Below are 12,500 nucleotides of genomic sequence, written 5' to 3'. Positions count from 1 at the left end.
TTGAAGGACCACAACGGAAACAAGCCTAACAGCTTTCTTGTGTCTGTATCCTTTTGAATTAATTTTCAATAAAGTTTCCAATCAATCACTCAATCAATCAATCAATCAAACATGCCATCAGTTCCTCGCCAGTCTCTGATACAAGCTTTCTGCAGAACTGCGAGAGAGAGAGAGAGAGAGAGAGAGAGAGAGAGAGAGAGGGAGAGAGAGAGAGAGAGAGAGAGAGAGTTAAAGGTTCAACTGTATTGGCAGGCGAGCTGGGGGCTTTGACAGTGATCGGACCACACACTTCCTCGGCTCAGATTGGGTGCGTGCGTGCGTGCGTGCGTGCAGCTTAGTTAAACCGAATCAGCATCTTATCTAGCGTAAATGTGTTTTTAATGCTGGGACAGGTCCAAACTGGGAGACTAAATGAGGAATATGAATAAAACATCCCATTATTATTATGAAGCGTTTTGTTTCTCTTTCTCTCTCTCTCACTTCTCCTTGTCTTCCTCCTCTCTCTCTCTCTCTCTTCTCCTTGTCTTCCTCCTCTGTCTCTCTCTCTTCTCCTTGTCTTCCTCCTCTGTCTCTCTCTTCTCCTTGTCTTCCTCCTCTGTCTCTCTCTCTCTCTTCTCCTTGTCTCCTCCTCTGTCTCTCTCTGTCTTCTCCTTGTCTTCCTCCTCTGTCTCTCTCTCTCTTCTCCTTGTCTTCCTCCTCTGTCTCTCTCTCTTCTCTTGTCTTCCTCCTCTGTCTCTCTCTTCTCCTTGTCTTCCTCCTCTGTCTCTCTCTCTTCTCCTTGTCTTCCTCCTCTGTCTCTCTCTTCTCCTTGTCTTCCTCCTCTGTCTCTCTCTCTCTTCTCCTTGTCTCCTCCTCTGTCTCTCTCTGTCTTCTCCTTGTCTTCCTCCTCTGTCTCTCTCTCTCTTCTCCTTGTCTTCCTCCTCTGTCTCTCTCTCTTCTCCTTGTCTTCCTCCTCTGTCTCTCTCTTCTCCTTGTCTTCCTCCTCTGTCTCTCTCTCTTCTTCTTGTCTTCCTCCTCTGTCTCTCTCTCTTCTCCTTGTCTTCCTCCTCTGTCTCTCTCTCTTCTCCTTGTCTTCCTCCTCTGTCTCTCTCTTCTCCTTGTCTTCCTCCTCTGTCTCTCTCTCTTCTTCTTGTCTTCCTCCTCTGTCTCTCTCTCTTCTCCTTGTCTTCCTCCTCTGTCTCTCTCTTCTCCTTGTCTTCCTCCTCTGTCTCTCTCTCTTCTCCTTGTCTCCTCCTCTGTCTCTCTCTCTCTTCTCCTTGTCTTCCTCCTCTGTCTCTCTCTGTCTTCTCCTTGTCTTCCTCCTCTGTCTCTCTCTCTTCTCCTTGTCTTCCTCCTCTGTCTCTCTCTCTCTTCTCCTTGTCTTCCTCCTCTGTCTCTCTCTCTCTCTTCTCCTTGTCTTCCTCCTCTGTCTCTCTCTGTCTTCTCCTTGTCTTCCTCCTCTGTCTCTCTCTCTTCTCCTTGTCTTCCTCCTCTGTCTCTCTCTCTTCTCCTTGTCTTCCTCCTCTGTCTCTCTCTCTCTTCTCCTTGTCTTCCTCCTCTGTCTCTCTCTCTTCTCCTTGTCTCCTCCTCTGTCTCTCTCTCTCTTCTCCTTGTCTCCTCCTCTGTCTCTCTCTCTCTTCTCCTTGTCTTCCTCCTCTGTCTCTCTCTCTCTTCTCCTTGTCTCCTCCTCTGTCTCTCTCTCTCTTCTCCTTGTCTTCCTCCTCTGTCTCTCTCTCTCTTCTCCTTGTCTTCCTCCTCTGTCTCTCTCTCTCTTCTCCTTGTCTTCCTCCTCTGTCTCTGTCTCTTCTCCTTGTCTTCCTCCTCTCTCTCTCTCTCTCTTCTCCTTGTCTTCCTCCTCTGTCTCTCTCTCTATTCTCCTTGTCTTCCTCCTCTGTCTCTGTCTCTTCTCCTTGTCTTCCTCCTCTCTCTCTCTCTCTTCTCCTTGTCTTCCTCCTCTGTCTCTCTCTCTTCTCCTTGTCTTCCTCCTCTCTCTCTCTCTCTCTCTCTCTTCTCCTTGTCTTCCTCCTCTGTCTCTCTCTCTTCTCCCTATACAGGTACGTTATAAGTTTTTCCAGTTTTTTAACTCTCTCACCCTCTTTCTCAGCGGTGGACAGTACATTTACTTACTGTAGGTAGGCTACTGTACAATTTTGAGGTTTACTTGAGTATTTCCAATTTCCAATACTTCTACTTCTACTCAACTTTGAAAAGTTTAGTTAATACACTAGTTACTTTGTTACATTTAGATTTTTCTTACAAAACACATACCTATATATAGAAATACATTTCTGCCAAAATACCCGATCTACAAGCTTGTAGGTCTGATATTTTCCAAACGAAACGGGACATCCTGCATAATGTGTACTACTTTTGGAAATGTAAGTACCAAGTATACCAATATTGTACAAATGTACAAACAATAACAAACAGGAATTGTGTTGCACATACTCAGTTTCCTGCACCCGACAGCGTCGATACTATATATAAAGTATACAGTATAGTATAGTGCAGTACAGTAGTGGTCACACTCGCACGCACACACACACAAGTACGCACACACGCATGCACACACACACACGCACACACACACAGTGGTGAGTGCTGACATGAAATCAATAGTATGAATAATTCTCTATACCTCCATCGCCAAGCAACCACCCTGACCTTTAACACAGGAAGTGGAAATGAGAGAAGAGAGAGAGAGAGAGCGAGAGAGCGAGAGATAGAGAGAGAGAGGGGGGGGGGAGCTGGTTAAGAAGATGTAGAAGGAAAGATGAAGAGGAGAGGGGATGAGAAAGGAAGGAATGGCTATGAAGAAATGTGTCTGTTTACGTTTTCTGTGTGTGTGTGTGTGTGTGTGTGTGTGTGTGTGTGTGTGTGTGTGTGTGTGTGTGTGTGTGTGTGTGTGTGTGTGTGTGCGCCAAACGGTGACAGTCTTGTGGAAGTGACACGCAGCGTCGGCAGAGATATTTTAGGAAATAGGCCGAGTGAGATACAGAGAGAGAGAGAGAGAGAGAGAGAGAGGGTCAGACACATTGAAAGATTAAACGATCGTTTAGAAGCCCCTCCTCTCAGCTGATGGTGTGATTGACGGGTGACCCCACCCCCCTCCCCTTCCCCTGTCCTTTTGATTGACGGGGCTCCCCACTCTCAGCCTCATTACCCCCACCCCTTGAGACTCACACGTCTCTCTCTCTCTCTCTCTCTCTCATGATTCTTTCATTCTCCCCCTCCCCATAACTGTCCCTCCTCTCCTCTCCTCTCCTCTCCTCTCCTCTCCTCTCCTCTCCTCTCCTCTCCTCTCCTCTCCTCTCCTCTCCTCTCCTCTCCTCTCCTCTCCTGTTCTATCGTTTCCACATTCGCCTGCTCTCTCTCCAGGTCTTCCCCTCTGTGCTATGACCCCTCTTAACCCTATGGATTACACACACACACACCAACCCGAACCCCTTAAATCCCTCAGGCTTGTGTGTGGGGGCCCCCGAAGACTTTGTTAGGACCCTAAACTATAGAGCCCCCGAAGTCTCACACACACACACGCATGCACATGCACATGCACACACACGCACACACACACATGTGCGTACGCACAGCCTGGGCCTATTAAGCCAATCATAGATGTTTAAACAGGCACAGAGCTGAGCAATGAGGTATAGGTAAACCCTCAGGCCACAGACAGACAGACAGACAGACACTGTCAGACAGACAGACAGACAGACAGACAGACAGACAGAAAATGAGAGCGCCAGAGAAAAATGCACACACACTCGTGCGGGTCGCACGCTCACACACAGAGGAGTATGGATGCCGCTCTTTAGGAGTCAAGCAGGCGTATGATAGGATATGGTTGCATGTAGTTAACCCTATATTAACCTCCAGAGCTCTCCAACCCAGATTAACTGGGCCACACACACACACACACACACACACACACACACACACACACACACACACACAGTGTGTGTGTGTGTGTGTGTGTGTGTGTGTGTGTGTGCGTGCACAGACAGTCACGCCTTCAACTGTCACTCATACACGCGCCAGTGTCTGCTCACAGCCTCACACACAGACACAGACAGACAGACATGTCCAAGTGCTGTCAATCTGACACGCTAAGAACGGCTGTTCCAGATATCTACCCTCCTCTCACATGTACACACACGCACGCACGCACGCACCCACGGCACGCACGCACGCACGCACACACACACAGTCACCATCGCCTCTTCTTGTCACAGTGCTTGCTAGCACACACACACTCACACACACACACACACACACACAGGCATAGCAAGCTGAATGTGTCATTGTTATGTGTGCATATATACACTAGCAGATCGTTACGCATGCCAAACAGACGACACACACTTCATCTCACGTATAGCCAGGTCTGATCTGACATCAGTACCTAAACGTCTGAGGAGGACTGCCAGGAAAATCACTCAACCCAACTTTAATGTGTACAATGTCAAGGAACTCATAGTTAAATTGAGACTCAGAGTAACACAGAGTTCCTTTATAGCTCGTGTCACAGCCCCTGTAGTTGGCCTACTAGGGCCTGTGTGGTGGTGTAATGTGTAGTCCCCTGTAGTGTATAGGCCTACTGTATGTCTTTGGCTTCCCACAGGTTCTGCCGAGTTTCCAATCAGGTGCATTGGGAGCACCTGGCCAGTGTTCCCAAGGTGCACTACTATAAAAGGCTGGGTGTGGCCATGCTCAGTCTCTCTCTCTCCTTCCATGAGAGCAGCAGCACTTTGATTTGCACCATTCAACACGCCACACTACATTTACCACACATCCATTCACTTACACTACTTATCTTACTGATTAACACAAACGACTTAATAGTATCGTTTGATCGCATATTTGATGTAACTAATGTTGTATCAATCATTGTGTACAATTTTAAACAGCCTCCTTTTTGTTATGGCCTAATAAGAGCCAGGTCATAACAGCTCGGCGGTGCACAGTAAAGTTCTTGGATAAATGGTGATATATTTTGTCTGAGATAGATAAAATAGTGCATCTTGAACGTTAAATTGTCCCGTGGCCCTGGGGGTCCCCATGCAGATAATACAAACAGTCCTAGTAGTTATTGGACGCGGGGACTCCACCTGGGGGACCGGTCTCCTCCTCATGCTATAGTCTAGCCTATCATATTCCACCTTGTCCACACTTGTGTACCTCTTCATGCCATTGTTGCAGTTATTGACTGCCGTGACTCAAGTTCACCTTGGGGACCGCTATGCGACTTTAGGTTGTGTTACATTATGTTATGTCATCTTTTTGTCTTCTGCCCTCCCCACCCCTCCCCACCCCTCCCCACCCCTCTCCACTCCTCTCCTCTCTTCTGAGGTCACATCACGTTTCCACTGTCTGTTTTGCAGGGTCTTTAATTATCATTCTTGGAAACTTATGTTTGAATTGTTGTGTTTTGTCCTGTTCATACCGGGTCATCTATCTATGAATTGTAGAATCAACTGCCTTATATCTGTTTGTATATGTCTTTGTGCATGCGTGCGTGCTGATGTGTTGTTTAGGTTGGGTGAAGCAGAGTTCCAGATGTTAAAGTAAAGAGGCTGTGTGTGAACCGTTCTGGGTGGGGGGGGGGGGGGAGTGGGGGGGTGGACAGGAAGTATCCCACGGTATCCACGGTAACCCTGACATTCCATCCCGGCCCCGTGCTCCATGACATCTCCCACAATCCACTCTGCCCCAGAGCACGGTGCACGGGCTCGCGCGGACACACGCTTGGCACATGCATACATGCACACATGCACACACACACGTAACAGATAAAAGTAGCTATATGCTGTATATATATATATTAGTATACGACATACAGATCATCAGATTATCATTGCATCTCATTTCCTATACAGTACCTCCTCATTGAGCAGATGTGTGCTCACACACACACACACACACACACACACACACACACACACACACACACACACACACACACACACACACACACACACACACACACACACACACACAGCCTCCAGGCGAGTACATAATGGAGTGTGTGTAAGCTGAGACCTTTGTGACAGCCGACAAGAACAGAAGAGTAGGGTTGTGGTATAAAGATACCAACCTGTCCCACACAAACTCACACGCAGACGCACGCACACTCACACGCAGACGCACGCACACACACACACACACACACACAGAGTGAGAGAGAGAAACACATGCACGTGAAAGTACGCACACGCACACACATGCACGCACACACACGCCTGCTCTTTGAAACCGAGTGTTTATCCACAGACCATAACATAAGCTCACTCTAAAGACAAAATTAAGATACAATATGGAGAGGAGAGGAGAGGAGAGGAGAGGAGAGGAGAGGAGAGGAGAGGAGAGGAGAGGAGAGGAGAGGAGAGGAGAGGAGAGGAGAGGAGAGGAGAGGAGAGGAGAGGAGAGGAGAGGAGAGGAGAGGAGAGGAGAGAGACTTCTGGTATCATATCTATAATCTGTCTGCTTTCTTACACGATGTGTCAGCAACTAAAATAGATTGTCGGAGTTCCTGGAAATACACAAGCATTATCATAATGTTCAGTTCTTACATCCACAGCATTATAGTCACAGCATTCTTGTGGAGGAGAGGGAGTATCCAGTATACTGTACATGACCAGCCCTGGTACACTGTATGCATGCCACACTTCTACTACTAAGAAACAGCAGGCTAACGCTATGCCAGCATGCTACACACTCTTCAGAAATGTTCACAACATCGCTGAACAAAACCTTAACAAACCGTTAGCCTGTTACGGCGTGTAACACCAAAACGGTCGCCCAAACACACAGTCGCCCAGGGGGAATCCGGCTGTATTCCTAAACGTAACCCCAATAGTAAACTATTCCTAAAACTAACCTTATAGTCCTAAACGCAAACTCAGTAAAACCCTAAACCTCACCTTTATAGTCCTTAGTCCTAAACGCAAACTCAGTAAAACCCTAAACCTAACCTTTATAGTCCTTAGTCCTAAACGCAACCTCAGTCAAATATATGCCTAAACCAACTATTCCTTTATTTGTTGATGAAATATATATATATATACAAATAATACAATACATATATTTAGTCTTAGTTTTAGTCATCATAGCTTAGTTTTAATTTAATTTTCAGTGAAAAAAGGTAGTCGACGAACCTTTTTCATCATAGTTTTACTCGACAAAATCAACACTGCCCTGATAGTTGAAAAGTGATGCTAAAGGGTCTACACACATTATAGACGTTATAGAGGGGACTGAGGGGTGGGTTAGAGGGGGCTGAGGGGTACACAGGGTTAGAGGGGGCTGAGGGGTACACAGGGTTAGAGGGGGCTGAGGGGTACACAGGGTTAGAGGGGACTGAGGGGTACACAGGGTTAGAGGGGGCTGAGGGGTACACAGGGTTAGAGGGGACTGAGGGGTACACAGGGTTAGAGGGGACTGAGGGGTGGGTTAGAGGGGGCTGAGGGGTACACAGGGTTAGAGGGGGCTGAGGGGTACACAGGGTTAGAGGGGGCTGAGGGGTACACAGGGTTAGAGGGGGCTGAGGGGTGGGTTAGAGGGGACTGAGGGGTACACAGGGTTAGAGGGGGCTGAGGGGTACACAGGGTTAGAGGGGGCTGAGGGGTACACAGGGTTAGAGGGGACTGAGGGGTGGGTTAGAGGGGGCTGAGGGGTACACAGGGTTAGAGGGGGCTGAGGGGTACACAGGGTTAGAGGGGGCTGAGGGGTACACAGGGTTAGAGGGGGCTGAGGGGTACACAGGGTTAGAGGGGACTGAGGGGTACACAGGGTTAGAGGGGACTGAGGGGTACACAGGGTTAGAGGGGACTGAGGGGTACACAGGGTTAGAGGGGACTGAGGGGTGGGTTAGAGGGGACTGAGGGGTACACAGGGTTAGAGGGGGCTGAGGGGTACACAGGGTTAGAGGGGACTGAGGGGTGGGTTAGAGGGGACTGAGGGGTACACAGGGTTAGAGGGGACTGAGGGGTACACAGGGTTAGAGGGGACTGAGGGGTACACAGGGTTAGAGGGGACTGAGGGGTGGGTTAGAGGGGACTGAGGGGTACACAGGGTTAGAGGGGACTGAGGGGTACACAGGGTTAGAGGGGACTGAGGGGTACACAGGGTTAGAGGGGACTGAGGGGTACACAGGGTTAGAGGGGGCTGAGGGGTACACAGGGTTAGAGGGGACTGAGGGGTACACAGGGTTAGAGGGGGCTGAGGGGTACACAGGGTTAGAGGGGACTGAGGGGTACACAGGGTTAGAGGGGACTGAGGGGTACACAGGGTTAGAGGGGACTGAGGGGTACACAGGGTTAGAGGGGGCTGAGGGGTACACAGGGTTAGAGGGGACTGAGGGGTACACAGGGTTAGAGGGGACTGAGGGGTACACAGGGTTAGAGGGGGCTGAGGGGTACACAGGGTTAGAGGGGACTGAGGGGTACACAGGGTTAGAGGGGACTGAGGGGTACACAGGGTTAGAGGGGGCTGAGGGGTACACAGGGTTAGAGGGGGCTGAGGGGTACACAGGGTTAGAGGGGGCTGAGGGGTACACAGGGTTAGAGGGGGCTGAGGGGTACACAGGGTTAGAGGGGGCTGAGGGGTACACAGGGTTAGAGGGGGCTGAGGGGTACACAGGGTTAGAGGGGACTGAGGGGTACACAGGGTTAGAGGGGGCTGAGGGGTACACAGGGTTAGAGGGGACTGAGGGGTACACAGGGTTAGAGGGGGCTGAGGGGTACACAGGGTTAGAGGGGGCTGAGGGGTACACAGGGTTAGAGGGGGCTGAGGGGTACACAGGGTTAGAGGGGGCTGAGGGGTACACAGGGTTAGAGGGGACTGAGGGGTACACAGGGTTAGAGGCGGCTGAGGGGTACACAGGGTTAGAGGGGGCTGAGGGGTACACAGGGTTAGAGGGGGCTGAGGGGTACACAGGGTTAGAGGGGGCTGAGGGGTACACAGGGTTAGAGGGGGCTGAGGGGTACACAGGGTTAGAGGGGGCTGAGGGGTACACAGGGTTAGAGGGGGCTGAGGGGTACACAGGGTTAGAGGGGGCTGAGGGGTACACAGGGTTAGAGGGGGCTGAGGGGTACACAGGGTTAGAGGGGACTGAGGGGTACACAGGGTTAGAGGGGCTACACACCGCATTAGAGGGGTACACGGTGCATTAATATGGGCTCCTCCTGACTCCTGATGTGGTTGGGGAATAAGAATAATGTTGGTCACAACATCTTGTCATATCCGTTCTTTTCCTAAATATGATCCTGAGTTACATCAGTTGGAAGTCCCCATGGGAACACTTTTTATCTTTTGAGTTACACGCACTGGAAGAAAGAGGGTGTTCTAGGCAAGGTCACAGCTTTAGTGCTCTCCACTGTCAACAGTGAGAAGAACTGGGAGCTTTTGTAGGGCTGCATAAAAATATTGTTTGAAGGGATATTTCACTTTCAAAGAAACGTTGGGTCATTTCATCGTCTACTCAGGCTTATGTGAACACCCCAGACCGTCAAGTTGCTTGATTGTATTTAGATATTTTACATCCATTTTAGCTGCCTCACCCCCTTCCTATACAAAAGCATTGTAGCTTCAAACTCCAATAAAACCATGATAGATTAATTGAAAATACCCGTCCTTTCTTCTGGTGACTCATAATGCCCTCCTAATATTTTTTTTTTTATATATATTTTTTTCTTTTCACCAGCTGCTGTGTAAGCACAGCTGAGCAGGTCTATGTTTGATCACTTTGCCTTTCACTAGCACTGCTGTACTAGCCAGCTATCTTTCTCATTGGCTGCCGTATTGCCTGCCTCGTCTCTATAGGCAACCAGACACTTTTTGCCTCTAGCCGACCTCTCAGCCATGGGATGCTATAGCAAGCAACAGAACGGCAGGACTCTCATGTCTCAGCCATGGGATAACAACATAGTCTGAACGGCTTGAAGTCAAACCATCCGACACTACTTTGATGAAACCTGATGAAGGCAAAGACAGCGAGCGCAGCCTGTGATAGGAGCGGGTAACGAGGCGGCCAACGGGTCCAACTACTTTTTAACATCGTGGTGTGAACCAAGGGATCACAGGTACGCACGGTGCACAGGCCAGGGCTTTACAACAGATCTGCTCCTTTGTCCCAATATGTACTATCTTTGCCAAAAAAGATTTTTAGACCAAACATTTGCCTATTTTTTGTGAAATGTTGACGCCTGTTGACTGAAAAGTCACCTTTGGGAACCACATGGTGTATGCAGCAAAGTGGTCCATGTTGAGGAGTGTAAACATGGAGCAGAAGGTTCATTGTCACACGTTGGTTCACAGTGAAATGTTCTAGGGTTTCAGGAACAGGATCTGTCTCTGAGCTTTCCTTCACACTCATTCACCACATGAACATAAAGGTATACATGCACACACAGGGTTAAAACAACAGCCAAGGAGACATCACAGTAAAATGAGGTTGGATCTCTCTCTCCCTCTCTCTCTCTCTCTCTTCTCTGTCACTTTTTTTCTTTGCACATGACCCATTTTCTCCTGTACTGCAGAAGGAGAGATGGAGAGACACGTGTGCGTGCGTGGTGTGCGTGCGTGAGTGCATGCGTGCGTGCGTGTTTGCGTGCGTGCGTGCGTGCGTGAGTGCATGCGTGCGTGCGTGCGTGTTTGCGTGCGTGCGTGCGTGCGTGCGGGATCTATAAAAGCTGTGGAATGTCATGAGATGATGAAGCTTTACTATATCATTGATTCAACACACACACAAGTTGAACCAGCATAGACACCACGACGGAACATGAAATCCCACCAAAGCCTTTATACACACCTCAGCGAGGTGGGAACAGCCTCCCATCTATGTCTGTGTGTGTGTGTGTGTGTGTGTGTGTGTGTGTGTGTGTGTTGTGTGTGTGTGTGTGTGTGTGTGTGTGTGTGTGTGTGTGCGGCGACAGAGCCACGGTACCTGTCGATTATGACGGGGTCCGACGGGGTTTCATTGCGATTCCCACAGCTTTTCTTGTCACAACACCGACTGGGGAGAGAGAGAGAGACACAGAGAGAGAGAGAGAGGGAGAGAGAGAGAGAGAGAGAGAGACACAGAGAGAGAGAGAGAGAGACACACAGAGAGAGAGAGAGGGAGAGGAGGAGAGAGAGAGGAGAGAGAGAGAGAGAGAGAGAGAGAGAGAGAGAGAGAGAGAGAGACCACAGAGAGAGAGAGAGAGAGAGGAGAGGGAGATTGTTTAAACTGACGAACAAGTCATACCATTGGAGCTTAACACAGCAATGAAATACCACTTTTTAAATGGAGTAGAGACTTATTTTATTTTTCTATCAATCGATGATTTGCTGACTGGCTCATCCGTATAGGAGACTCTTTGAGTCTCTGCTGCGGTCATCAAATCATCGGCTCAGGAATGCGACAGAAACAAAATGTACCTCCATGAATTTGGGGCGTTGCGGGGTGTGTGATTGATTGAAAATATGTAATTGTTTTGGGGGGGGGGGGGGGGGGGGGGGGGGGGGGGGGGGGGGCATGTACTTGTCGACTGGGATCCCCCCCATGGGTATGTACTTGGCCCTCCCCATTTTCACCACTCTACACCAAACACCTTCTTTGGAAAACAGCTCTATGTGTACAAGCTCAGATGCTTGTAGATCGACTGTTTTCGATGCACGTTAAGGCCTATTCATACTCCAGTTTTCGGTGAAGAGGTGACACGGTGGTCACCACTCACACATCTCTCTGTTTTCACTAACCACTTAACCACTAGCCCTACTTTGATCACACTACACCTCCACGCGAAAGCATCAAAAGTGGCAGATCCGAGAGCTCGCGGTGCGTTTCGAGCTTGTCAATCTGCCACTTTTGCTATACTTTTGACAGAACAGACAGACAGACAGACAGACAGACAGACAGACAAGCGGAGGACAGGACAGGAGGGGACAAGCGGGGAAGGTTTTAAGCGTGGGACGGACAGGAGGAGAAGGAGGAGGGGGGAGGGGGGTGAATGTCTAGGGTTACACCCACCCCTCCCACCACACCCCACCCACCCCCCTCCTCACCGTCACAGATGGCAGAGGAAGGAAGAAAGAGATGGATACATTACACCTCACGCATTGTCTCTGCTCCTCTCTCTCTCTCTCTCTCTCTCTCTCTCTCTCTCTCTCTCTCTCTCTCTCTCTCTCTCTCTCTCTCTCTCTCTCTCTCTCGCATCTAACTCTCTCTCTCGATATCTCACTGTCTGTCTAGAGCTCTCTGTCATTCTCTCCTAACCCTCCCTCCTCCCTCCCTCTTTCTCTCCCTCTCTATCTCACGGTCTCTCTTCCTTTTATTATCTGTCTCTCTCTCTCTCCCTCTCTCCCATCCTCTCTCCCTCTCTTTCTCTCTCTCTCTCTGAAGTGGGTCACGACATGGTCCCACTGCAGCAGAGCACGACGACAGTGGAACGAAGAAAGAGAGAGAGAACTAAATTGAATTAAAATGAGAGAGAATCGAATTGAATTGAGAGAGAGAGAGAGAGAGAGGGAGGAGGGGGAGATAG

The 12,500-nt window shown here is 49.5% G+C and overlaps 1 protein-coding gene across 1 annotated transcript in view; it reads right to left on the bottom strand.

Moving 5' to 3' along the window:
* Positions 1–12,500, bottom strand: part of LOC310854949 (transcription factor COE1-like) — a 131,914-nt gene that overhangs the window by 98,051 nt on the left and 21,363 nt on the right. The window contains exon 6 of the mRNA XM_083759719.1: positions 10,922–10,990. Coding sequence (XP_083615845.1) covers positions 10,922–10,990 — 69 coding nt within the window. The remainder of the gene's footprint in view (positions 1–10,921; positions 10,991–12,500) is intronic.

Source organism: Protomyctophum parallelum, assembly GCF_964188405.1.
Source record: "Protomyctophum parallelum genome assembly, chromosome: 1".
Taxonomy (NCBI): domain Eukaryota; kingdom Metazoa; phylum Chordata; class Actinopteri; order Myctophiformes; family Myctophidae; genus Protomyctophum; species Protomyctophum parallelum.
Note: the sequence above shows the minus strand (reverse complement) of the source record. Positions and strands in the feature narration are given on the sequence as shown.